This window comes from Scatophagus argus, chromosome 2, assembly GCF_020382885.2.
Source record: "Scatophagus argus isolate fScaArg1 chromosome 2, fScaArg1.pri, whole genome shotgun sequence".
NCBI lineage: Eukaryota > Metazoa > Chordata > Actinopteri > Scatophagidae > Scatophagus > Scatophagus argus.
This window is the reverse complement of record NC_058494.1, coordinates 24,299,898-24,327,798: the sequence shown is the minus strand read 5'-3', so window position 1 is coordinate 24,327,798 and position 27,901 is coordinate 24,299,898. Positions and strand designations below refer to the sequence as shown.

At 42.6% G+C, this 27,901-nt stretch overlaps 2 protein-coding genes across 6 annotated transcripts; both read left to right on the top strand.

Moving 5' to 3' along the window:
- The first annotated feature begins 8,553 nt into the window (after window positions 1-8,553).
- LOC124050210 lies at window positions 8,554-20,245 on the top strand. Of its 2 annotated transcripts, XR_006841580.1 has the most exons (11): window positions 8,554-8,723; window positions 13,277-13,352; window positions 13,690-13,992; window positions 14,072-14,305; window positions 14,443-14,547; window positions 14,779-14,988; window positions 18,310-18,648; window positions 18,841-19,192; window positions 19,288-19,336; window positions 19,555-19,785; window positions 19,879-20,245. XR_006841580.1 is itself a non-coding variant. In XM_046372500.1 (10 exons), exons 2-10 carry the CDS (start codon window positions 13,298-13,300, stop codon window positions 19,690-19,692), a joined length of 1,785 nt encoding a protein of 594 aa, XP_046228456.1. In that variant the 5' UTR covers window positions 8,555-8,723; window positions 13,277-13,297; the 3' UTR covers window positions 19,693-20,245. The 2 variants fall into 2 exon arrangements, 1 of the variants encoding a protein (XP_046228456.1); XM_046372500.1 differs by having other exon boundaries at window positions 8,555-8,723; window positions 19,555-20,245.
- Window positions 20,246-21,152: 907 nt separating this feature from the next.
- LOC124050172 lies at window positions 21,153-27,476 on the top strand. Of its 4 annotated transcripts, none has more exons than XM_046372448.1 (10): window positions 21,153-21,284; window positions 22,595-22,671; window positions 22,979-23,281; window positions 23,361-23,594; window positions 23,732-23,836; window positions 24,170-24,379; window positions 25,630-25,974; window positions 26,218-26,572; window positions 26,668-26,716; window positions 26,933-27,476. In XM_046372448.1, the coding sequence occupies exons 2-10, from the start codon at window positions 22,617-22,619 to the stop codon at window positions 27,089-27,091; spliced, it is 1,815 nt and encodes a 604-aa protein (XP_046228404.1). In that variant the 5' UTR covers window positions 21,153-21,284; window positions 22,595-22,616; the 3' UTR covers window positions 27,092-27,476. The 4 variants fall into 4 exon arrangements, with proteins under 4 accessions (XP_046228404.1, XP_046228378.1, XP_046228397.1 ...); XM_046372422.1 differs by having other exon boundaries at window positions 21,154-21,284; window positions 22,527-22,671; XM_046372441.1 differs by having other exon boundaries at window positions 21,159-21,284; window positions 21,522-22,671.
- Window positions 27,477-27,901: the final 425 nt, after the last annotated feature.

Genomic DNA, 27,901 nt, shown 5'->3' with positions numbered 1-27,901 from the left:
TTGTGGTGCAGCAAACTAAATGATGCTTGGAGCGGCAGCAAGAAAGACGCGTTTTACTCACTTTAATGCAAGACCGACTTCAAAAAGAGCAACAAGCTTAAACGGAGAGATGAGGAGGGAGACAGGGAGATAGACGGGGGGGGCAGAGAGAGAGACAGAGCGGGGGGGTGGAGAAGAGGCGGAAGAGGAATCACAGTTTACTCTCTTGGCGATCAGCCATAAATTCATTCATTCACCCACACCGGCTGTCTTTGCTTGAAGGAGGGGAAGCGAGTGAAATGTGACTGAAATATTTTCCAGTAACTTTCTTATGGACGTGTTGTCACTGATGCACTGATGTCGTCCTGTTTTGTGTTGGTGCCACCATCACTCACACAACTGAACGCAGTTTGAGGAGAGGAGGAACGATTGGTGTGTGTGGTCGTTCAGTGGGTGGACATGGCGGGGCTGAAACTTGGAGACAAATTGATTAATAGAATAGCCAATAGCCAAATAGATTGGATGCTAGACTTTTATATTTTATATAAAATATTTTGCACATGTGATGAGACACTTTGACTTGAACAAGAAAAGGCAGATGACTGCAGGAGCACAAAGAGAAGGAGGCACAAACTTTCCAAAAGCCGATTTGTACAGCAGCAGCATGCGTGTCACAGATTTGGCAAAGGGTTCGTTTATTCAAGGCTTCAAGGAACTTTTATTCAGAATCAGAAAAGACTTTATTGCCATTGTAAGTGAAGAGGTTTCACATTACTAGGAATTTGTCTTGGTGATTGGTGCATACATAGAACGTAAAATGCAATGCAGTTTTAGCATGTGCAGCATTAATATGCATGTGCCAGTCTGAGGTAGTCCAGGAAAGTAGTCCGTAACATTGCTCTTGTCTGTGTTGTTGGGGGTGGGGGGTTTACAGGGCTTGGCTGGAGTGCAGCAGTCTGACAGCTTCAGGGAAGAAGCTGTTCTTGCTCCTCAGCTGGCTGCCTGAGGGGGGAGGGGGTGGAAAAGTCTGTGTGCACGATGGTTGGAGTGCTTCATGATGCAGGGGTGTGCTGTGCTGTGTAGAGGTCTGACGTGGTGGGGAGCCCCCCCCCCCCATGGTCCTCTGTGCAGCCTTTACCACCCTCTGCAGAGCCTTCCTCTCAGCAGCAGTGCCGTTGCCCTGCCACACAGTGATAAATCTGTGGGCAGGTTTTCTTATCTTTGATTGCTCATTTCGAACTGAAGATTGCCTCCTTGTGTGACTTGTTGTTTGTGTGTGTGTGTGTGTGTGTGTGTGTGTGTGTTATATTGCTTCATAATGCCTCAGGTTTTTTGCTTTTTCAAAGCTTTTAGGGGAAGTTACCCCAACAAGCATCTGAATACGACATTCACGTTCATTTGTTTTGTCATATTTATTATTTTCTTTGATGACGTGTCCAAGTTGACCAGCTGCTGTTGCCTGTGGATGTGAATGTGTGTGAGTGTGAACCTTATGATTGACTGTCCCGGCGACTTCTCTTCCGCCCAAAGTCAGCTGGGGACCATGTCAGTTAAGTCATAAAGTAAACCTAAAGAGTATCGACGTGTTGTCCTTAACCTTTGATAATTCACGTATAGCTGCCACAGTCACAGACCAGCGGTGAGCCCTCACGTCCAGGTTTCTGATAACATGAACCTTATCGTATGAATGATATCCTGTGTGTGTAGAACTTGATAGCATTAACACAACAGAGATACTTCCTGCTCGTTGTCCGTCTCAGCAGCAGCTCCCTTCACTGTGAGATGCCTCCAGTCACTGTTTCGGCTGCTCAGCCACAAATTGGATGGCATTTCCTGCGTGAGTCAAATCTGTTCAGTTTGACTGGGGTTTAACAGGTGGCTGGTAATCTTTCACACATTTGAATCAGCGTAGTAACTGTGGCATAACTGTGTGTGTGTGTGTGTCTGTGTGAGCATGTCTCTCACTGATGTGCAACCTGTTGTTTATTTGTGTTTTGCTGTTGAAAACGTATGCACAAATGTTTCACCAGCATTTCATGTGGCCAAGGTCTAATTCTTTTGTCGGGTTGCCAAAACAAAAGTCCAGACTTCAATAGAGCCTCTCTATCTTCCACTCTCCCCACTTTCACACAGTATGTGAAGTGCCACACCGGGGACAACAAGACGCTGGACCTTTTGTATACTAATGTCAAAGACGCATACACCTCTGCCCCCTCCCCCCACTTGGACACTCTGATCACTGTCTTGTTCATCTGCTCCCTGAATACACACCCAGGGTGAGGAGAGAGGTTTTCTTTTCTGGGGACAGAGAGTACAGTGTGAACTCAAGTACGCAATCAGGTGGGCCAGGGAGCAGCTACAAGAAGAAGCTGGAGGAGCGGCTGGAGGAGAACAACACACGAGATGTGTGGAGGGGCCTGAAGACCATCGCAGGACATGGACCGAGTGGAGCCAGAGGGACAGCTGAAGGCAACCAGCAAGTGAATTAAACCTGCTGAAAAACAGCCACCCATCCTCTCCCCTCTTCACACATCTCCAGGCCAGCAGACACTACCACCATCACTGTCTTTTACTCCACCTCCCATCACCCCCTGTCTTCACACCAAATCACACCAGCCCCCCCCACCACTATTAGCACCCCCTAATGTCCACACCTTTCCCCTCCCCACCCCCCTCCCTCACCCCCCTCTTCTTAACTTCGAACCAGGTGAGGAGAGAACTGAGGCGACTGAAGAGCAGGGAAGCTGCAGGACCAGACAGGATCAGCCCCAGACTGCTTAGGGACTGTGCTGACCAGCTCTGTGAGGTCCCTGTCCTGTGGAAGACCTCCTGTGTGGTTCCAATTCCTAAGGCTGCACACCCCAAGGAGCCAAACCACTACAGGCCTGTTGCCTTGATCTCCCATCTGATGAAGACCATGGAGAGGCTCATCCTCAGTCATCTTTGCTCTGTGGTGAGTACAGTGATGGACACGCTGCAGTTTGCCTATACGCCCAGCATCGGGGTGGATGATGCTGTCTCAAGTGCATTCAACACTATTCAGCTGGTGCTGCTGAGAGAGCAGGAGTGGACAGACATTTGGCTGCTTGGATCATTGATTACCTCACCAACAGGCCACAGTGTGTGAGACTGCATAACTGTGTGTCTGAGGTGGTGGTCTACAGCATGCCCCCCCCCCCCCCCCCCCCCCCCCCCCCAGGGAACAGTGCTCTCACCTTTCCTCTTCACCCTCTACACCTCGGACTTCACCTACAACACCAGCAGATGTCACCTCCAGAAGTTCTCCGACGACTCAGCCATTGTTGGCTGCGTGTCTGAGGGGAATGAGACGGAGTACATATCAGTCATCGTGGACTTTGTGGACTGGTGTGAGCGCAACCACCTGTGCCTAAACACCAGTAAAACAAAGGAGATAGTGATTGACTTCCGGAGAAGCACATTACCACATACACTGGTGAACATCCAGGGCTCGGACATTGAGATGGTGGACAGTTTTAAGTACCTGGGTGTTCACCTCAACCATAAACTGGACTGGTCACATAACACAGATGCCCTGTACAAGAAGGGCCAAAGTCGCCTCCACCTTCTGAGGAGACTGAGGTTAGCCAAGCTGACATCCATCATGGACAACAGCTCTCATTCAAGTTCATCTTATATAATCTTGTGACAGGAGTCTGAGCTGCCGCTGAACTGAACTGCCGCTGTGCTGCTGGAAACATTCACACCACAAAGTCAATGCTGACAGCAGTCGAGTGTGTGCGTGTGCCAAACTTGTTTTGTTTGTGAGGCCATGGACTCGGCTGCTCTGTTGCACACAGAGATGCTTGGAGAGAAGTAATTTTGTATGGACTGATAGAGAAAAGTAGACGGCAACAATAACTCTTAGTCACTTTAGAGAAGCAGCAGGATTTCTGGGGGCAAATTAAATGATGCTGGAGAAAAAGATGTTTTAGCCACTTAAAGGAAGCCCCACATCAAAAAGTCTGTCACTTTAAAATGCATGATGTCCAGGCTGTCCAGGCTGCTTCTTCATCACACCAAATATGGCAAAAATAATTTATGCACCGCTGCTCCACAAAGGAAACATTATCTGTGGGAACTTATGAGACCCACAAAGTGCCTTTTGTGTTGTGTTGTGCTGTGTTGTGTGCTACACCCAGAGACCCGCAACCCCCAACCCCCATGAGCAAGCAGCAGTCAGAGGAAAAACTGACTTGCAGGGAGGGGGAGGAGGAGGAGGAGGAGAGCTTTGTTTTAGATGGCAACACTTCTGGATAGAGTGAGAGAGAGAGAGAGAGAGAGAGGAGAGGAGGAGGAGGAGGAGGTGGAGCAGTCAGAGAGAAATGAGAGGAGGAGCAGGGCTGGCTGGGGTGAAACATGCAGGAGCTGGTGTTTTCCAGCCATTTATGTGACTGGACTGTTTGAACAGCTACAGAAACAATGGACAACAGGATTAAAGTGACAATAGCACTTGTGCGTGAGTATTCTGAGCTGTTTTTGTGCACGATGTAATTATTTCTGTTTCTTCTGTTTTCCTCACAAAGTGACTGAAGGTGGGCACAAAGTGTCCGCACGCTGCTTTGTTTATTTTTGTTTATTTTTCTTTGCAGCCATGTCAGTCAGCTGATCATTTTGTTGCGTCACAGAAACAAATCAATACTGGATTTGCTTTTCTAGCGTTTTAGATTTGTGCACTGATTTCATTGTTGCATGAAACGTGACCTCAGGCATCCAAAGTATATATGAACAGTATTTGATTGCAGTGCTTAAAATAAATGCTCTGTCACAGATATTCATATAACTGTGAGTAATTTATGGTGGAAATAATCAGTTGTGAGTTGTGTGAGAGTTTTCTCTGCAGTGTTTAGTTTTGTAAGAGTTTTGTGGAATTCTGACAAAACACTTAACTGAAATTAGAGATTTCAACTTGATTTGAAACAATCCTAATTTCATTAAATATTTGACATCGTAGGCGGAAGCGCGTCTCTGTCTCAGCTTCATGTGTTGAACAGTTAGCACATTTTTTGTGTGGTAATTTGTGGTGGCCTGGTTGGCATCTGTCTCTGCTGTTCACAAACCTCTTTTATGGGAAATAAAACTTTGTAATCTACTTTTAGTTGTTCTTTCCAGTGGTCCAAACAGGTTTCTTTGCTTTATCATTTGGTTTATTCCGATTGGTGTTTTGAAAGCAGTGCTGTCTGGAGACAGATATTCATACAGGTCTTGGGTTTTCTTCTTTGGGTCTGAATTTAAGATGATTAAACATTTGAGTGCTTTCTTTTGAATGTAAAGATTTTGATTGGATGTCTGTCTAAACTCTCTCTCTCTCTCTTTCTCAGTTGCATGTGTTCTTCACAGTGCACAGAGTGAAACTACGATGCTGACAGCAACGGCAGGACAGAACGTCACACTGGAGACTGGAATTACTGAACTACTTGATTACAATCACATCTTGTGGTCTCGTGGTTCAGAGAAGCATGTCCTTATCAACTTCTCTGATGAACGATACACTTTGCAAGAATCACCAAGATTCCAGCTGAACAGACGCACAGGATCACTCACTATTTCATCCCTCAGCATCAATGACAGCGGCCTTTACGAGGTCCAGCTCATCAATGCAAAGCGGTTGACATTTGACTTTAACCTCACTGTGGTGGGTGAGTATTTGAAAGTTTGTATACAAAGGAGAAGATGGTCCTCAAAGTATGTGTATGTGTGTGTGTGCACAGAGTAACATGTAGAAATACTTCAGGAGCAGAAATGGTCTAAAAAGAGCTTCTTTTGGCTTTGCCAGCAAAAATTCCAGATTATTATTTAGTTTTTAAACGAAATGTGGTGAAAGGTATTAAAGAGGAACTGCACATTAAAGTGGAAGGAGAAAGCTCTTGTTTAACTGTTTTGCTGTGATTGCACAGTGTAACGACACCATCCATCTTTTTATTGATTCTCTACACCCCGATCAGCCACAACATTAACACCACTGACAGGTGAATAACATTAATCGTCTGTTCACAATGCAATGTTCTGCGGTGAAACCTTGTGACATGTGGATCATGTGGATGCTCTTTGACTCACACCACCCACCTAAACACTGGAGACCAAATACACCCCCTCCGTCAGCAACAGCCTCCCCCCAGCTGGATAATGTACCCCGTCTCATTTAGAAAACAGCTCAGGAATGTCTCAGGGACCACAAGCGCTGCCTGCAGACTCCTCAGATTCCAACCTGATCGAGAATCTGCGGATGCACCGGATTAAGTTGTTTCCACCGTGCAGTTTCATGTAAGCCCAATGCTAATGCGCACAGCATTTGGCGATGATTATTGTTTAACTATTGAGATACTAAGTAACTGGAGACAAAACTTTTTTCCCACTCCACATGGATCTGAAACCCTTAGCAGCAGAAACAGCACTGAACATGGCAGGCCTCTTCTGTCTTGTCTTATACTGCAGAAGCATCGACCTTGCATGTTGACGTATGTGATCCTTCCCACATGGTGGAACTCATCCTTCAACCTCTCGCATACTCTTGTTTCCTCTCGCAAATTCTTGCTCAGCTGGTGGCAGAGCCTCATTTTTGTACAGTGGGATGTGTTGTCCATCTTTATATCTGTCAGTGGTCCAAGCCAGGAGGGAGTCTGACACATAACCTGCCGAAAACAGCAAAATGTCATTTATACAGTCATGTTTTTGTATGTATTAAGCAATTGAAATTAATAGGAATAAAACTGTTATTGTTTCAGGAACAACATGCTGGTATTATACAAATAAACTTTAGTGTATTTTACTACTGCTGACACAATATATGTCCATCTGTGTGTTTCACAGAAGCTGAGGACACCACAACAACTCCTGGATCTTCACAAAAAAATAGTCCTAACCAGAGGAGCCATGCAGCTGTTCTTGGATCAGTTTGCCTTGTTCTTCTATGCATCGTTACTATATGCGCCATGAGCATCTATGACAGAGGAAAGAGGAAACAGAGCAACAGACAGAGGGAAAATAAAGGTCAGTACTAACAGAGTCCAGGAGCCGGATATGTAAGACCTCTTCACAAAGGAGTTTTGTCACAGGCTTACTCTGCTCTGTAGTTTGTTCCCTCTGTAACCTCTTTACATGTTTATGATTATTTTATGTTTACTCTTCTTTGCAGCAAAGAGTCTGGGAAACAGTGAAGTTCCTGAGTGAGACCCTCCGCTTCACGGCGCCTTAGTAACTTTAACCCATAAGTGCCCAGACCATTTATCTTTACTGGATAATTACAGGGCACATGAAACAGATTAAATGGACCACATGCAACACATTTCTGAAGTTGATTTTGAGACGCGCTGTGTCCAAGATCTGTAATGTTACATGTATTTGACTCATTTCAGTTTTGTTTTTTTCATTCTCTTGATTTCATTCTGCTGTGTGAAAGATAAACTGCTGCAGAGCTGTTTGCCACTGCACATTGTGCACTTTGTCCCAATGTCAGTGCAAGGTTATTGCAAAAGCTCTTCGGTCATCTAGACTTGAATGTTAACATTGAATGATGAATGAAGGAGCTTTAAAGACTCGCTGTTGAGTCTGATATCAGACTGAACTGTGAACTTGTAACACTCAAGCCCTGGCAAATGATGTGCGTGTTTACTTTATGAAGCTTTTAGTTTATGGCCTCCCTGTTATTCATGTTAAAAACATCTTCTTTTGAATTCCTAGAAAATGTTTTTTATTGGTGTTTTCATCTCAAAAGCCCTGATTTGACTGATGACGAATGAGGACATGCAAAACATTCTGTAATCCAGTCAATCAGGGATACAGTTTAAAATTTTATGAGAAAAATAAGGGCTGTGCAAGTTAACGCGTTATTATCGCGTTAACGCATTAATTAACAGCAACAATGATTTTAGCGCGCATTAACGCAGTTTATTTACTATTATTATTATTTGTCCGTTGCTCACCAGCAAACTAAGCGTTGCTCACTCACTACTCACTAAAAAAACTGCATTAATGTGCGACAAAATAATTATTAATTATTTAATGCATTAATATAATAATAATAAGGCGTGAACTTGCCCAATCAACAAGAATATAAGGAGATAAAGTGAACACTGTATCCTCATTGATGCTGCTTTTTTGTCATTCTTCTTATTCTAACAATTTATTTATTTTGAACAACCTAATTGTTGTTTTTTTGGTGTGTGTGATATGAGAGGGAAAATAAAAAATAATTTTAAAAAAAATATACATTTGTTTCACATTTTTATCTGTTCATAAAACAAATCCCAAAGACCGGCTGTCAGAAAAGACCAACAACTCGTCCCAGTCATCCTGTCACATGAGACCACAGGACATGTGGACATGAGCGCAATGCAATCATTTTGTTTTACTGTATTAAAATTAATGTTAATTTACAGATCCCATCGCAACGTGTTTTAACTGAATGTTTTTTTTTTAATCCCAAAATTGGGATATATTTTAAATTGATTTAAATTTAAATTTTGCACAACCGCGTCTTGTTTCCCTTTTTCTTCTCGTGTGTTGCTTCTCAAAGTAAAGCGGTTGTGCAGTTGGTCAATAAACTGGTGCTGAGACGATCTGTCCGGATGGTTTCTGTTTTTCCCTCTTTCCAGCTTCCTGCTCCGTCCCTCCCACCTCAGGTGGTTTAGGTGGGTGATTGTTTTCACCTGCTGTGAGTTTATGTAAGCTGTCGACCCAAGATGGCTCCCTCTTTGTGACCCTTCCGGAAGCCTGATGCCTCCCAGGTACCAAAGCTCAGTTTTTGCTTGTTTCTTTGTGTTAAAATCAACCATGATTTGTTCCATGCACTGACCTAACGCACAGGTGTTTGATTACTTTGTGTCAGCTTGAATAAATGTAAGCTTATTTTCCGTGCTTGCAGTGAAGACCTCCTTTTTGTTGTGAAGAGCACAACAAAAAGTGAGGTGAGTGAGTGAGCCGGGCACAACAATGTGCCGTTTGTGTGTGGACAGCAGGGCCTTCTTTGTGGATCTAGTAACACATCTAACATCTCCATCTGCTGGCCACTTCAGTGTGCTTCACATCTCTAAGAGCACCCGCCTACAACTGAATGAACAAATGAAAAACAATAACTTCATTGATGCCGTCCGACATTCTGGGACAGTGTAAAGAAAACCTTTCTTTGTTTCAGTCGCATGGTTTTTTGGTTTTTTTTTTTTAATCATCCTAAAGAAATCACAGTTGGTGCAGAGTTGTGCTGTGGTGTTGTCTGCTGCTCTGTTAGCACAGAGAAAACTGACACCATGTCAGTAGACTGATGTTTCCACACACACACTTCCTCTATCAGAAAACGTGTGAAATTTCAACTTTTACAGTCAGTTGGCCTCATTGGCTTTCGCTGCTTTCTTCTGTGACCCTTCCTCAACCTCCTAAATGTATCATCTTGTGACAAGATGGGAAAATTTGCAATTGTCATAGCAGCACAGGGATAGAAAACAAGGATGCAGATAAATAAAAAAATGCAGGAATATAAAGATAAAAGTATAGATGAGTAAAATATAAAAGACAGTTTACATTATTACAGGACTATTTAGATAGATAGATAGATAGATAGATAGATAGATGACTTTATTCTTCCCCGTGGGGAAATTAGTTTGTCATAGCAGTCTGGTATACTTCAATACAGTAAAACACACAAAGACAAAAAAAATACTGGGTATAAAAATAGAATAAAATACACTAAAGGGCACTTGTATGAAAATAAATAATAGTAAAAACAGTATCAGAATATACCATTTTATCAGAGTGCAAAAAGGTGAGAGGTAGATTTAGTCCAGGTGTGTAATCATGGCTCTGACAGAGGTAGATAAAGTCTACATTAAATTACACTTAAGAGATTATTGCCCAGTGATTTATCTTCCTCATGTTTTCATCACAAAGCAACAAAAAAAAAAAATGGGTGTGGAATCAAAGCTGACCCATCCAGATTTTCTGCTGTTAAGTTGCCATGTCTGTTACATTATATTTAGATTGACATACGCCTTGATAAGGGAAATGCACAACAGCATGTTTAACCATTTGGCTTCTCAGCATCAAAAACCAGTTTACCCAATCACTGAGGGAAGGAGTTGTCTTTAACATATGAGCTTTAAAAGGAAAGTTAAATGCTATTTCTTCCACCTGAGAAACATTTACAAAATTGAAACTGCATTATCTTCATAACATCTGGAAAAAATCGTTTTGTTTCTGTTTCCATGAAGATCCTCTTTCTCTCCCTTGTGCTGTGCACTGGGCCTCCTTCAGGTTTGCAGCTACTGTATACTCCGATCAGCCACAACATTCATTCATCTCAACCTGATCGAGAATCTGTGGGATTCACTGAAATAAACTGAATCCACCTTCCCATCAGGTGGGGCTCCATGTGGAAGCCAGCGCTCAAAACACAGGACCCAAATGATCCCACACTCACCCACAGCTGTTTATACTGGGATAAGAGTGAAGCTGGATTATGGTCTGTGCCCCTCTGGATCATCAGATAGCGACGAGAATAACACAAATAGTGGAGGCATAGAGGAGGCTGTGTGTTGGTGTGAAACTCACAATTCTCATATTCTGAATCAGAATGGGAAGTGTGGATGGCCTGTTGTGTGTACAGCAGATGGAAGAATTTTGTGGAATTTTAAGTTGGTCTTAGATGACACCACCGCTGACGGATGCTTGTGCAAAGTGGAGAAGACGTGTGGTGGAAGTGTGTTATGATAAGATAAGATAATCCTTTACTGCATTAGACTTAGCGGAGAGAAAGGCAAACTGGTTGTCAGGAAGAGACTCTTTATTAGCAGATGGGTGACCTTGAAAAGAACTGTTGTGAACAACTTTTCCCGGTAAAAGGTGCACATTCCCCACGTCCCATCATTCGCTCCTCTGCTTGCAAGGAGGTCCCGTAGGTGGGTTGAACCAGGAATAGGACAGCCGCCTGCTCTTGGTAGCGGGGCAGCACTCAACTCTGGTGAAGAGGTCAGTTTCAGTTTCTCTGGCTCAGCTGCTGCTTTGGCAAGGAAGGGTCGAAGTGTCAGAAACGCGGACAAACTGAAAAACACCTGGTCTGATGCTCGGGGAGCAGGGCATCCTAGCATGGTGCATCCTAGCATGGCGCTGGGATCAGATGCTGGTGGCTCTGCTGGCAAAGGAAAATGTTTTGTGAGTGGTGGCACTTTTCATGATGGCCAGAGGGTCAAGGAAAGAACTCTGCTGGTCGGTAGGTGGTTGACGGGCAGAGGAGCCGGTGTTCACATGGCCTCCTACTCGCCATCAGAACCCAGGTCATCCAATGGAAAGAGGGGAGAACCAGGAGAAGAGGCAGTCATAGAGGAAGTCGAGTCAGAGGACTCTCTGACTGCACTGCATCTCCCCTCCATACCCAGTGAAGGTAGCACGTTTAGCCCACCTGCCGTCATCGTTGCCATCCTCTTGTAGTCCCACTGAAGAAGTTAAGTGAAGATACAAAGGGAGCAGATCTCAGGTCACACAGGTCTTATATACTGCAGCTGTGGACCTGAGGAAGACCCAGTACACAGCACAATGGCGTGAAAAAAAATCTTCATCACGGTGCATGGAGCCACAGATGGAACCAGGCTGCCACCTTCTGGAACCGTCAGCAGTGAAAAAGGCAGAATGAGTTGACAGTCACAAAAAAGGTGTTAAAAACTCACCTGCTTCATGTGCACTTTGCCCGGTAATGTCTGTTTGACTTCTGTGTACCTTTTTAAAATCATTTTGTTGTTTTATTGTTTTATTTATTGACATTTCCTCTTTTTAAAGCTGCATTAAATCTTGCCAGTACCTTGTTTACTTACCAGTTAACTCACAGGAGTCCATTGTTTACATTTGTTGATCCTCCACATCATTCAGTTAAATCTCCCATTCAGTTAAATCTATTCTATTTTAATCAAGCAGAGACACCAGTCATCCGCTGTGGTGAACATTTATTGCAACATCACAGTGTTTTTGTTCGCTGTCCTAAGTGAGTATTTATTTCTTTAAATGACTAATACTACTTAATGTGGTGTAGAAAACTCCCAAAGCGCTCACACCAGATTACCATTGTACTCTACATATGTGTGTGGGTGTGTGTGTGATGGCTGTACAAAGTCCCAGTGAAGTGAGGTGCCAGTCCATATATGGCAACGCAAAATGCTAATGTCAGTATGTCTGCTCACAATGATGTCATGCACACAGTGCTAACATGCTGATGTTAAGTTGGTACACTGTCAGATTATAATATTATGTAATAAGACTTACTGTGAAAAGACATGAGGAACAGCTGGAGGTAGCAGAGCTGAAGATGTTGAAGTTTTCTTCGAGTGCGACCAGGATGGTTGGGATCAGGAATGAGTGCATTAGAGGGACAGCTCATGTGAGCCAGGTTGAGATGGTTTGGACATATTCAGAGGAGGGATAGTTAATGTATTTGTCAAAGGATGCTGATGTTAGAGCTGAAGGTCTAGAGGAAGACCAACAAGGAGGTTTATGGATGTAGTGAAGGAGGACATGAAGGTTGGTGTGAAGGAAGCGGATACAGAGGATAGGGCGAGATGGAAGCAGGTGATTCGCTGTGCGAAGGGAACAGCCGAAAGAAATGGAAGAATAAGATTTATTTTTGTACAGCTGAGGTGTGGAGAGGAGGGAATGGAGAGTTACACTGTGTGGACATGGTTCATTTGAGTGATGATGGAGTTACCATGTTCTGAAAGTTCTTCTTTGATACCTCAGACAACATGCAGGTGAGGAGAAGAAATGTTCTTAATGCTGCTGTTTGAATGGCGGCGGTGTTGGAAAAAAGGTCTTGTGAAATTGTGCTACTGTCAAAACTGTGGGCCTTTTCATGTGATGTGGCAATAAATTTCAGAAACATTTGATCTGAAAGCAGCTTCCTCTTCAGTGATGGTGGCTTTTATTCTTTTTTTTCTTTGTTCCACCACAAACCAGCCAAAGAAAGCTGGACATTTCCCTGCTCTCATGCTTGCAACTTAACATTTTGAAGAAAATATGATGCAGTTTACTCATATTGTGTGTTACATGAAGACATTCTATCAATGTATAAAAAATAAAGCTAATGAAATACAAAGTGAGAGAAAGAACAACCGGGAAGTTGAAGTCAGACTTCTCGTCTTACTCTGAAAAAGGAAGGAAGTGAGTTACATGCTGTTTGTCTGCAAGCCGACCTCAAACTGACCAACAGTCCTCTGTGTCTCTGAAGGAAACTACTGTTGATTCTTTCAGAAACACAGCAGTTGGACTGAGGTCACTCGTTTGATTCAATCAACTTTCTGATTAGAAGCTGAAGACGACGACCACCATGTTGTTGGCACAAGCTGGATGTGTTTTCATGGGCTTCATCCTGTACATTTCAGGTATGAATAACTGATTTTCCTCCTTATATTACAATATTTTTGATAGACCTACAGTGTGTGTCTGACATGTAGTTTACATGAATTTAAACAAATATAAAAGTGAAACCAGAAGAAAAAAGGAAAGATTATCTGCAGTGCAGGAGTTCCAGTGAGTCACAGAAAACAAGATTTGGTGTTTACTGCCAGGATTTTAACTTACGGGGCTGTTTTAAAATGAATTACAGCATGTCAGCGTGATCCTTTAAAATATTATATATTATCACTGAGACGAATAGAAACGTATGTTATAAGACAATCAACCTGACCAGATGTGTGCTAATAAACTCTTCTGTTAAAGGGGTTCAGGGACAAACAAGCAGCATCTGTGCATTAAAAGGTTCATCAGTGGATCTGACCTGCTCACCTCAACATCCCACTTCACCCATGAAATGGTACACTGTACACTGGAATGGATCTGCATATGTTCGGAATGAACTCACTGCAGATGGAAATCGTGTAACGTACAACATGTCTGAAGAGAATCACCAAAATCTAACAATCAAAGATGTTAGAGAAAGTGATCAAAGCAGTTATTGCTGCGGGGAGGAAACTGACCAGGCATACTTCTGCTGGTTCAATCGGATTCAGCTTCATGTTGCAGGTACAGTGGCTGTCAGTAATGAATGACTTCAACAGTGACTTCAGTATATTAATTCTTATTTGACTCCCCATCATGTCAGAGCTGCAGGTGAAGGTGATTCCCACCACAGAGGGACACACAGTAACACTGATGTGTAGCACCAGCTGTCCTCTGACTGGAAACCCTGCAGCCTACATGTGGTACAAGAACAGAGAGTTTCTCTATCAGGACTGGTCTCCCTGGTACCAACAGCTGGTCAGCAGTGAGGAAGCAGTCAGATACTCCTGTGCTATCAAAGGCTACGAGGATCTCAGAGCCCCTGAAGTCTCAGTGGGTGAGTGACAACATTTGGCTCGTTGTCATGTAAAAGTACATTTATTAATCAGGCACTGGAACCTCACATGATGAAGTTCTTGAAGTACTGTTACTGTGTACACCAGAAAATAAAGTATCACATGTGTTTTTGTGCAGATTCTGTCACATCGAGCTGCTTTAAGGTGACCTATGCTGGAGGCACAATGTGTTCTTCTCAGCAGACATCAGTGGATGAGCCCTGCTCCATCACATATCCAACAGGTTACTTTTCTCAAACATCCACCAAACACACACACACACACATCTCCACAACACTAATCCATTTCAAGTCATCTTTTCAAAATGGAGGCTAGTTTGTGTTCACTGTTTTGCTTTTGCTTTCTTTCTTTTCTGATCTTTATTTTGTTTTGCACACTCTCTCTTTCATGATTAGCCATGTTTTAGGTTAATATTTAATAATTTCTGTCATCAGTTTTTACATTTATGTAACAGACATACATGTTCAGAGGAGTCCTGCAGTTGAATCAGACAACGTCACACTGACCTGTAACACCAGCTGTCCTCTCACTGCCTTCATATGGTATAAGAACAGACTCTTACAAAGACACTCTGAGAAATCCCAAATTTTGGTTCCCAGCTCCTCTGCTGACAGATTCTCCTGTGCTGTAAAAGGCCACGAAGATCTGCTCTCCACTGCAGTCTGTGAGTACAAACCAACTTAACGTCTGTTATAACTTGTGGAACGGGACATTTGTTAACTGTTTTCAAAAAGCAATGAGAAATATTAGAATTTAATAATGTTTAAATGCCACAGGATGTAGACATGATTCAGTCTGATTTTCATCGTTATGCTGCGGCAGTCGGGTTATGATTTGTATTTCTGGTTAAGTTTCTTTCAGTCTCTGTTACTGATGTGCCTTAGAAAGTTGACACAAACAACCAATACTGTTCACTGATGTAACATGTTGTTTTATGAAATACAACTAAACAGTAAAAATATCTGAGACGTTTAACTGTGAATTATAAACAAGTCAATCACCTGTTAGATCACAAACAGCAAATTCTGACATAAATCCAATCAATGTTGAATCATTTTTGGCTTTCAGTGATGAATTAAACAGACACTTTTGTTAACTGTGATGGTCCTGATGAAATATTTGCTGGATCATCTACCGGAGGAAGTAAGGCCAATCAAACGGGAGTAACAAACCACCGCCGCCATCTATTCTACTGAGTAATGCGCGCTCACTGTACAGCAAAATCGATGAACTCCGACTGAACGCACGCTACTGCTACGAATATAGAGAGGCATGTGTTAGGGTTCTTGGCTCCATAAAGACATTTCTGATGAACTGATTGAATTGCAGAGTTTCTCCTGTGTGTGCCAAGACAGGGACACGTCTTCGGGGAAGATGGGGGGCTTATCTTATCTTAAGTGTCTACAGACACTTGGTGTAAACAATTGACCATCGGTGAGACAGTATAGGACCCTGATTTGGAGTTACTCCGTGTGTCCCTTCGGCCTTTTTACCTGCCCAGGGAGTTCGGGAACATTATTATCTGTGCAGCGTACGTACCCCCCAACGGAAATGCTGCGAGAGCTGCAAACTGTCTCATGGAATGTGCGCACAATCAACTCTTGCGCACCCCTGGAGCCCCAGTATCCCAGTATTTTTTTCTTGGGGATTTCAACCACTGTAGGCTGGAGCCAGTTTTACCTGGGTTTCACCAGTTTGTGAAGTGCAGCACATGGAATAACAAAACTTTAGACAATTGTTATGGAAATATCAAAGGCGCATACAAAGCAAAGTCTCTCCCGCCTCTCTCCAACTCTGACCATCTAACAGTCCATCTTAAAAGGCTTTGCTTAAGTCCAGGAAGCCTCAACGGAAATCCCTACTACAGTGGAATGATGACTGCATACAGATACTAAGGGGTTGCTTTCACTGCACAAACTGGAGCCTTTTCCATGATCTAGAGTTAAACGAGTCCACAGAGACAGTTACTGACTACATAAAATTCTGTGTTGATAACATAGTTCTCAAAAAAGAGGTCACTCATTTTCCCAACAACAAGCCTTACATAACTAAGGAGGTGAAATCAAGTATTAACAAAAAGAAGATTGCTTTTAAAACCAAAGACCATGCAGCTGCAGCCACTTTACAAAGAGAAATTAATGCAGTCATGAGGGAGGCCAGGAGGAGGCATCGGGCAGTTTTGGAGGAGAGTTATAACTCTAATCATAGTAAAAAATGATGGGACTCTATGAAGAGAATGACAAATATGACTTCCACTAAGAAGAGAACTGCCACCCCTACTGATCTTGACATGGCTAACAGTCTTGATGACTTCTTCTTGAGATTTGATTCTCAGTTCTCTTCCCCATCTAGGTTGGCTGATCCCGCAGAAAATCATTGCTCTTCCTCTGACCGTGTGGTAATAGACCCCAAGGAGGTCCAATCCATTTTCAGAAACATTGGCACAAAGAAGTCTATAGGGCCTGATGGTATACCGGGCTTACTGCTAAAATCCTGTTCATCAGAATTAAGCATTGCCTGGTCGCCCATCTTTCAGTGATCCATCGACTGTCCTTCCATTCCAGCTCTCTGGAAAAAGTCCATTATTATCCCAATTCCAAAAATTCCATGTCCCATGGAGAACAAGGACTTTCGCCCAATTACAATACCAAGTTTTGTCATGAAATGTTTGGAAAAACAAACCTGGTCTGTCCCCATATCTGGATCCCCTCCAGTATGCATACAGGGCGGGACGTGGGACTGAGGCCGCGGTTGTCAGTGTGACCCACTTGGTCAACAAGCACCTGGAGAAGGAGGCTGGAGGCTTACGTCTGTATTTTCTTTGCTGCCTTTAGCGCTGCCTTCAACACAGTTAGTCCTCACTTGCTTGTCCAGAAGCTAACTAATTTAAAGGTCAATCCCCTGATTCCCGTCAAATGCTCTTTTAACGGACAGGTCACAACAAGTAAATGTCAATGACAAAGGATGTCAAAGATTGTAGTACAGGGGTCCCACAAGAAGCTGTGAGCTCGCCCCTCTTATTCACGTTGTACACCAACGACTGCAGAAGTAGCCAACCGAATAACCAAGTCTGATCAAGTTCTCTGATGATACTTTGATCTTAAGTCGCTTATGTACTGGCAATTGTCCATCCGTGTATTTTAATGAGATAGTTCGTTTTATTTGACTGGTGCTTGAGGCACAATCTCATTTTAAACACAACTAAAACTAAATAGATGGTCTTTGATCTAAGGGAGGTAAGGAAACATGACCCTGTAGCAATCTGCTGCAGTGTCATAGAGCAGGCCACCTGCAAAATCATGTTGATTTTCTATAAATCCATCTTTGCCTCTTGAGATATGGAATCGCAGTCTGGTTTGGCACAATCTCCACCCAGTGCAAATCCAAGATTTATAGACTGATGAAATCTGCTGTGAAGGTGGTAGGTCAAAAAGACCTCCGTTTCCTCCAGTCTGTCTTCGATAGGGTCGTTATTAACCAGGCGCATAAAATCCTCAATGATCCTTCTCATATTTTTCTAACAGAATAGGAACTTCTGCCTTCTGGGAGACGATATAGAGCAAGCAAACACAAAACTAACCGCGACAAGCTCTCTTTTCTCCGACTATATGTCACCAGTCTCTTATTTTTTACTGAAACTTGCTTTTACCGATTGTTTTTTATCTATTGTTTTTACACAAGGGTTTCACCTGTTCTTAAACTAAACCTATTTGTCCATTTATTTCTTATGCTTGATGTACAGAGTGCACTTTGCACTTTATATTTCGTGTGCAACTCGACTGTGCAAAACAGACCACGCTGGTCGCTGAACTGTTTCATATTACTGATTCTACGTTGTTGTTGTTGTTTTATTGTGTCTGCCTGTACCACTACTGTCCAAGACAAGTTTCCTGCTAGGGACAATTAAAGTTTTCCCTTACCTTGCCCCTTATCTTACCTTACCTTTAAATGTGAAACTGCCTCTTGTTTTCCATCCACATTTCAGGTGTTGTGGACAACAACTGCTGGAGTGTGAATTATGTCAGCAGGAGAATCTGCGCTCTGAGAGGCTCTTCAGTCAACATTTCAAGTGAATATTCTCATCCCAACTACCTGCAACCCAAGTCTAAATTCTGGCGTAAAGTAAAGAGAAATGGGACCAAAGGAGATAAAGAGCAGATGAAGGCTGCAGATCGAGTGAGTTACCACGACAACATGAAGAACCTCCACATCCTGACAATCACTAACCTGACTGAGAATGACTCAGCAGAATACACATTCAGCCTCCAGGAAGATGAGGGCGAATGGACACAGTCTGATTTTCCAGTGACTTTGGTTGTCACAGGTAATTCTGTAGATTAAACACATTATATTTGTACAGTAAAGTACTGACTTCCACATCATGTACCACCAGCAGTCAGCAGAGTCAAAGTCAGGTTCAGTCTGCCTTTCAGTCAATTTAACATATTCAGCTGTTTACTAGTTCAGAGGACTTGTGAGATAAGACGTCTTACTGACCAATCTAACCATCTGTCAGGTGTGAAAGTGGACTTCAGTCCTTCTGCAGTGGTGACAGAAGGTCAGAGAGTCACACTGACCTGCAGTACCAGCTGTCCTCTGACTGACGACACAAACTACATCTGGTACCTGAACAGTCGACCTCTGACCCTGCCACAGAACCAAAACAAACACCTGCTTCTAGACCCAGTCAGCAGGCAGCATGCAGGAAACTACTCCTGTGCTGTCAAAACCCTCCAGAGCATCAGCTCTCATGAAAACACTCTCACTGTCCAAAGTGTAGCAGGAAACTGGACAGCAGCAGCAGCAGCTGCAGGAGTCGGTGCTGCTCTCCTGGTTTTAACAACCTCTGCTGTTTTCTGGTGTATTAGGTGAGAAACACTGTGATCTGTTCCCAAACAATGACAGTCACACACTAACCTGACGTCACTGATTAATTTTGATGTTCACTCATTTCACTGAACAGAAGAGAGAAGACGTCCAGCCAGTCCCCAAGAAGTGAAGCCTCAGAGCAGGTAAAGCAACGTACTTGAACACTTCTGTTAGCTTAGACAAACATCACCATCTTCTCTCCTGCTTCTCTTCCAAAAGAAATCATCATTTCCTTCCTCTGGATGGCAGCAAAATCTTGTCCCATTCAGCTGTGGTTGCATTTTATAAAACTCTGACATGACAGTCAACCAAACCTTTTAATGCAATATGACGTCCTGTTATTTGTCTCTTGTCTCCTCAGCCAAACCCTGATGCCACGTATGAAAACATGTCAGCTCCATCAGCAGAGCAGGATGACCATCACTACTGCAGACTCCACTTCTCTGAGAACCACACAGATGATCTCTACTCCACCATCCAGCCAAAGCCTTCTCACTAAACAAGTCAGCCTCCCCTCGTAGTGTCAATAACTGGAATAACTTCAGTATCACAGCAGGCGCAGACAAGCGGAAATCTGAGTGCAGACATGAAGGTGAGCACATATTTTACTGCTGAACTCAGTGGGAAACTTTTCTCTTTGGTTGCTTTCCACACGTCTGGCTGAGGACTCATGGGGGTCAAACAGTTCTGTTCCCAGTCTTACCCGACTCTCTGGGAGAACACGAGGCTGCTCCTTCTTGCTTTCTTATCCCCTGAAACCAACTTCTGTGCAGCCTGCAGTGAAGAAACTCACAGAGAGCCACCAAGAGGAAGACTCACGTCATCTTTCAGAGCAATTGAGCAATTTCCTTTGACAGTGAGCTTTAATAGGCCCATATTATTTATAGCCCACATAACCTGCTGATCTTTTTGCCCAGTAGCCACAGACTTCTGCCTTGGTGGACTGTGTTTCCACTGGAACAGTCAAGAAGACTGCTTTTTGTCTGGCATTTCTGATTGTGTGCTGTTTGTGATCAGTAATGAGACCTAATTAAAGTTTGAATGTGAAAACAGTTTCATTCACTCATTAATGTTTTGTAGATATTTCAGTTAAATCTGTTGGTGTTGAATCTCATGCTTTATTAACGATGTCACATAGAAAAAGTTAATGTTAATGTCAGCTTCTCATATCTATGCACTTAGTAGTTGCAAAAACACTGTGGACAGTAATAGAATTATATTACCACCAGCAGTCAGATACTCCTGTGCTATCAAAGGCTACGAGGATCTCAGAGCCCCTGAAGTCTCAGTGGGTGAGTGACAACATTTGGCTCGTTGTCATGTGAAAGTAAATTTATTAATCAGGCACTGGAACCTCACATGATGAAGTTCTTGAAGTACTGTTACTGTGTACACCAGAAAATAAAGTATCACATGTGTTTTTGTGCAGATTCTGTCACATCAAGCTGCTTTAAGGTGACCTATGCTGGAGGCACAATGTGTTCTTCTCAGCAGACATCAGTGGATGAGCCCTGCTCCATCACATATCCAACAGGTTCCGTTTCTCAAACATCCACCAAACACACACACACACACACACGCACACACACGCACACACACACACACACACACATGCACACACACACTCCTCTTAACACCTCAGATGTCTTCACATTCAGTTTTTGCAGAAGAGGTGATGACGCATTTCTGTCACTTTTTTGCTTTCTTGACAAAACAGAAAAATCAGTTTTTACTTCCTCATTGGCTCAGAGAGATTCATTGCTTGATCGTTTCTGTACTCACCAGAGTTTGAGAGTTTGTATTCAACAAATTGTGTATTTGTAACTGAAGTTTTACACTAAATGTGCAAGTGATGATAATGCATTCATTATGTCCCAACAGAAGTACATGTTCAAAAGACTCCTGCACAGCGTGGTGTCACACTGAGCTGTCAGACCGTCTGTCCTCTGAGTGACGCCCACATTGCCTACATGTGGTACACAGGAGGAAACGCTTTCTTTGCATCTAAACAGTTTTCACGTTCCCGCTCCTCTCATGAAAGCTTCTCCTGTGCTGTCGAAGGCCTCAAGTATCTGCTGTCTGCTCCCGTCTGTGAGTATGAGCCTGTTTACAAACTGTGTGGTCTGTTTTCCTGTATGGGACATTGCTCATCATGAATCTAAATACAGACAATAAGAAATAAGATGATCTGAATGATAGTTACAATGTCACAGGGCAGATAAAATAACCAGAACACCGCACAAGTTAATGCAGTATCAATGAAGTAAACTGCTTATCAGCAGCATATTGGGGCTTTATTAGTCATTTAATTAGTCATCTTCTGTGCAGCCTGCAGTGAAGAAACTCACAGAGAGCCACCAAGAGGAAGACTCATATCATCTTTCAGAGCAATTGAGCTCATTTCCTTTGACAGTGAGCTTAAATAGGCCCATAGTATTTATAGCCCACATAACCTTCTGATCTTTTTGCCCAGTAGCCACAGACTTCTGCCTTGGTGGTCTGTGTTTCCACTGGAACAGTCAAGAAGACTGCTTTTTGTCTGGCATTTCTGATTGTGTGCTGTTTATGATCAGTAATGAGACCTAATTAAAGTTTGAATGTGATTGAATGTGAAAACAGTTTCATTCACTCATTAATGTTTTGTAGATATTTCAGTTAAATCTGTTGGTGTTGAATCTCATGCTTTATTAACGATGTCACATAGAAAAAGTTAATGTTAATGTCAGCTTCTCATGTCTCTGCACTTAGTAGTTGCAAAAACACTGTGGACAGTAATAGAATTATATTAAGGAAACTGTTTGGTTTCATTTATCTTGTTGACTTCTTATTCCTCATCTTCTTATTCTGCAGTGTGTTAAAAAGGAGGAAGTTTTTTGCTCATAGAAGTTTGTTTAAGTTATAAACTAACTGCAGACAACTCTTTCTGTCACGTCTGCTCTCGCTGAAGCAACTTTCACACCTTTTTGATGAGTTCATGCTGCAGTTTACAGTACAGTATACACATGTGTGCTGTATGAAGAGCTGATAGACTAAAAGTAACTAATAATAAATTCAAATCATTATTGTGAAAGACAAAGTGAAGAAAAACACACTGAGTCCATTCTGAGGCTTCCCATGTCAAAATCTTTAATGCAATATAGAAATTTTATTTTATTAAACTAAGAATACTGAGAATGAAAGAGGAAGGAAGGTTGCTTTGTGGTCTCAGAGCTGCATGTTGTGTGAACCACTAAAATACAAACCAGCACCAACCAACACCACCAGCCTGTTCACTCCAGCCTTCACTCTGGAAGAGAGAACTGACTTTTATCTGTCTTCATTATTTTTTGAAAGGCTTGTATTCCAAATAATTCAGCTGTTGAGGTCTCGCTCATACAAATGCTGTTACACCTCTTGATTAGAAAGCTGAAGGATTCAACAGCCATGTTGCTGACAGAAGCTGGATGTGTTTGTCTGGGTTTCATCCTGCTCATCTCAGGTATGACTGACTTTCTCATATGATGCTGATTAACTGTGAACTCGACATGAAGACATGACGTGAGTTTTACGAGTGTACAGGACTGTATGAGTTGGTTTGTGGACAAATTGCAGGAAATGCAGACTGATTTAAATTTGAACAAGGAATACATGTTAGCTATCAAGATGTCCACATATTCTGCTGCTGTGAGCTTTTCAGATGCTTTACAGCTTGAGACAGTATCATCATTTGGTGATCAGTACGGAGAAGAATGTTATAAGAAATACAAACCTGACCAGATGTGTGCTAATAAACTGTTCTGTTAAAGGGGTTCAGGGACAAACAAGAAGGATCTGTGCATTAAAAGGTTCATCAGTGGATCTGACCTGCTCACCTCAACATCCCACTTCACCCATGAAATGGTACACTGTACATTGGGATGGATCCAGAGACGTTCTGAATGAACTCACTGCAGATGGAAATCGTGTAACGTACAACATGTCTGAAGAGAATCACCCAACTCTAACAATCAAAGATGTTAGAGAAAGTGATCAAAACAGTTATTGCTGCAGAGAGGAAACTGACCAGCCACACCGTTGCTGGTTCAATCGGATCCAGCTGCATGTTGCAGGTACAGTGGCTGTCAGTAATGAATGACTTCAACAGTGACTTCAGTATATTAATTCTTATTTGACTCCCCATCATGTCAGAGCTGCAGGTGAAGGTGATTCCCACCGCAGAGGGACACACAGTAACACTGATGTGTAGCACCAGCTGTCCTCTGACTGGAAACCCTGCAGCCTACATGTGGTACAAGAACAGAGAGTTTCTCTATCAGGACTGGTCTCCCTGGTACCAACAGCTGGTCAGCAGTGAGGAAGCAGTCAGATACTCCTGTGCTATCAAAGGCTACGAGGATCTCAGAGCCCCTGAAGTCTCAGTGGGTGAGTGACAACATTTGGCTCGATGTCATGTAAAAGTACATTTATTAATCAGGCACTGGAACCTCAAATGATGAAGTTCTTGAAGTACTGTTACTGTGTACACCAGAAAATAAAGTATCACATGTGTTTTTGTGCAGATTCTGTCACATCAAGCTGCTTTAAGGTGACCTATGCTGGAGGCACAATGTGTTCTTCTCAGCAGACATCAGTGGATGAGCCCTGCTCCATCACATATCCAACAGGTTCCGTTTCTCAAACATCCACCAAACACACACACACATGCACACACACACACACAGTCCTCTTAACACCTCAGATGTCTTCACATTCAGTTTTTGCAGAAGAGATAATGACGCATTTCTTTAATCTTTAAACTTTTTTGCTTTCTTGACAAAAAAAAAATAAAAAATCCATTTTTACTTCCTCATTGGCTCAGAGAGTTTTGTTGTTTGTTGTTTGATCGTTTCTGTACTCACCAGAGTTTGAGAGTTTGTATTCAACAAATTGTGTATTTGTAACTGAAGTTTTACACTAAATGTACAAGTGATGATAATGCATTCATTATGTCCCAACAGAAGTACATGTTCAAAAGACTCCTGCAGAGACTGATGTCACACTGAGCTGTCAGACCGTCTGTCCTCTGAGTGACGCCCACATTGCCTACACGTGGTACACAGGAGAAAACGCTTTCTTTGCATCTAAACAGTTTTCACGTTCCCGCTCCTCTCATGAAAGCTTCTCCTGTGCTGTCGAAGGCCTCAAGGATCTGCTGTCTGCTGCCGTCTGTGAGTATGAGCCTGTTTACAAACTGTGTGTTCTGTTTTCCTGTATGGGACATTGCTCATCATGAATCTAAATACAGACAATAAGAAATAAGATGATCTGAATGATAGTTACAATGTCACAGGGCAGATAAAATAACCAGAACACCGCACAAGTTAATGCAGTATCGATGAAGTAAACTGCTTATCAGCAGCATATTGGGGCTTTATTAGTCATTAAAAATCACTTACTAAGGCCTCATTCTGCATGATCATATTGTACAACTAACCAGCGAACAGATTTGCCTTAAATTAGTTGCCTAATTACTGCTTTTTGTTGACTACAATGGAGGTAATTTTGCATTTATTGTAATCTTGATTTGCTTTGCTCAGTGTGGGTTTTACGTTCAGCACAAGAACGTGTAACTCACTAATTCACTAGCAGTTTGAGTTGGGTTAACAAGAGACAAACTACTGGTGAATTAGTGATGAGTCTGAGACCTCACATTAGACTGAGGAACATATTCTGAGTCAGAATTAATTTAGAGTTAACTGGACACTGTTAACACTTGTAGTTTTGTGTTTTGATACAGAAGAATAAACCATATTCATGGAGTGTTAGTAATGACTATTCCTGCGGTGCCACCACCTTAGGCTGAGCTAAGCAGATGAGGACCATGATTCATGTACAACAATTTCCTTATTTCCTTCCTTACTATCAATAAGCAGTAATTAAGACGCGAGGGACAGCAGCTAGTTTATGGACTTGTATTTGTAGTATAAAGTCATGTAGAGAACAGAATCAATAAGTGCTTCATAATGACTAATAAAGAGTCAATATGCTCCCAATATGCATGCTAATAAGTAAACAGTTGATGGTTGATGTGCTCTCTCATCTAAAGTACGACCAAAGTTTTTTATGGGTATCACAAATTGAAAATGAGTTTGTGTTTTCTTGTTTACCTGATCATCAAATCACTCATGAATGTGTGTTGACAACTTGTGGCCACTAGATGTCCCTGTAGAGTGAGAGTCAGTCAGTGAAGACAGCAGCTTTGGTCATCAAACTATTCATCAGACGAGAAAGGTTGAGTCAGCAGCTCTGAAACTGTTTAAATGCTGCAGCAGACAGAAAGATTTTAGTTTTGTGTTTTTCAAATTTACAGAAGGAACTGAAATTAAAAAACACAAAGACAAAGACGCACACACACGTTATTATTTACGTTAGCATTTAAACTGAAACTCCTCCTGTTGTTCTTTTCTCTGTATTTCAGGTCTTGATGATGATTTGAACTGCTGGAGTGTGAATTATGTCAGCAGGAGAATCTGCGCTCTGAGAGGCTCTTCAGTCAGCATTTCAAGTAAATATTCTCATCCCAACCAGCAGCCACCAAAATCTAAATCCTGGTATAAAATAAAGAGAAGTGCGACAGAAGGAGATAAAGAGCAGATGAAGGCTGCAGGTCGAGTGAGTTACCACGACAACATGAAGAACCTCCACATCCTGACAATCACTAACCTGACTGAGAATGACTCAGCAGAATACACATTCAGACTCCAGCGACAAGATGGACAATGGAAACGATCTGATGTTCTTGGAGTGACTTTGGTTGTCACAGGTAATTCTGTAGAATAAATACTTTATATTTGTAGAGTAAATTACTGACTTCCACATCATGTACCACCAGCAGTCAGCACAAAGAAAGTTTGGTCTACTGCTTTTTTAACATGAGGGGATAACTATTTGTACCTACAGTACATCAGTTGTTTCAGGAGACACTATAAAACAGTCCATTTTTGTTCACTAGTTCAGAGGACTTGTGAGATAAGACGTCTTACTGACCAATCTAACCATCTGTCAGGTGTGAAAGTGGACTTCAGTCCTTCTGCAGTGGTGACAGAAGGTCAGAGAGTCACACTGACCTGCAGTACCAGCTGTCCTCTGACTGACGACACAAACTACATCTGGTACCTGAACAGTCGACCTCTGACCCTGCCACAGGACCAAAACAAACACCTGCTTCTAGACCCAGTCAGCAGGCAGCATGCAGGAAACTACTCCTGTGCTGTCAAAACTCTCCAGATCATCAGCTCTCATGAAAACACTCTCACTGTCCAAAGTGTCGCAGGAAACTGGACAGCAGCAGCAGCAGCAGCTGCAGCAGTCGGTGCTGCTCTCCTGGTTTTAACAACCTCTGCTGTTTTCTGGTGGATTAGGTGAGAAACACTGTGATCTGTTCCCAAACAATGACAGTCACACACTAACCTGACGTCACTGATTAGTTTTGATGTTCACTCATTTCACTGAACAGAAGAGAGAAGACGTCCAGCCAGTCCCCAAGAAGTGAAGCCTCAGAGCAGGTAAAGCAACGTACTTGAACACTTCTGTTAGCTTAGACAAACATCACCATCTTCTCTCCTGCTTCTCTTCCAAAAGAAATCATCATTTCCTTCCTCTGGACGGCAGCAAAATCTTGTCCCATTCAGCTGTGGTTGCATTTTATAAAACTCTGACATGACAGTCAACCAAACCTTTTAATGCAATATGACGTCCTGTTATTTGTCTCGTCTCCTCAGCCAAACCCTGATGCCACGTATGAAAACATCTCAGCTCCATCAGCAGAGCAGGATGACCATCACCACTGCAGACTCCACTTCTCTGAGAACCACAAAGATGATCTCTACGCCAACATCCAGCCAAAGCCTTCTGACTACACAAATGTGTACATCCAGTGAATCAGACTACTTCCACAGCATTTGCTCTTCATTTCTGTCAGCTTTCTATAGTGCATTAATGAGAGATTTCATTGTGGCAGAAGCCACACACTGTGTATTCAAACTACAAAATACAAATAGGTTGCTTTTTTCATTTTAGTGTCAAGTCCAGCTGTGTTTCTGTTTACTTCCCTGCTGCATTTTAAATATAATAAGACCGGTGTGACAGGGAGACATGTCCCAGATCGCTCATATTCCCATAGAAATCATCTGTCCCTGTCCTTTCACGCTATTTTGCATCCATTATAAGCTCACATCTCCTCTGTTCTTTCACATGTATGCTGTATAAAGAGCTGATACTCAAAGTAAAAACTAATTCAAATAAAATTAAATGATCATCATGAAAGGCAGAGTGAAGCGTCAGTCCATTCTGAGGTTTTCCCAGTCAAAATCTGTAACTCCTGCTATATCATAATCACAATGTGAATTGCTGTAGAGAAAATACTGACTGATCAGACCCCTACTGGCTGTGAAGAAGAATTCAGCTCCATGTTGCAGGTACGGTGGCTAATTAAATGAATTTTAGCAGAAGGAATTCTGTCCTGCAGAGGGCGCCATCATCACAGCAGGAGGACGTGCAGTGGGTGAAACACATTCAGAGGACTACAGTATGCTGCTGAGGCATTTGGTCAGCTTTCTCTCCACACCCTCGTGTGTTGCAGACATTCAGTAATATTTTCCACTGTTTGTTGATTAGCTGATGTGAAAATGGGAAATTTGAGTATGGACCTCTGCTCTGGAGACCAGTTGACCCCCCCCGCCCCACTGTCG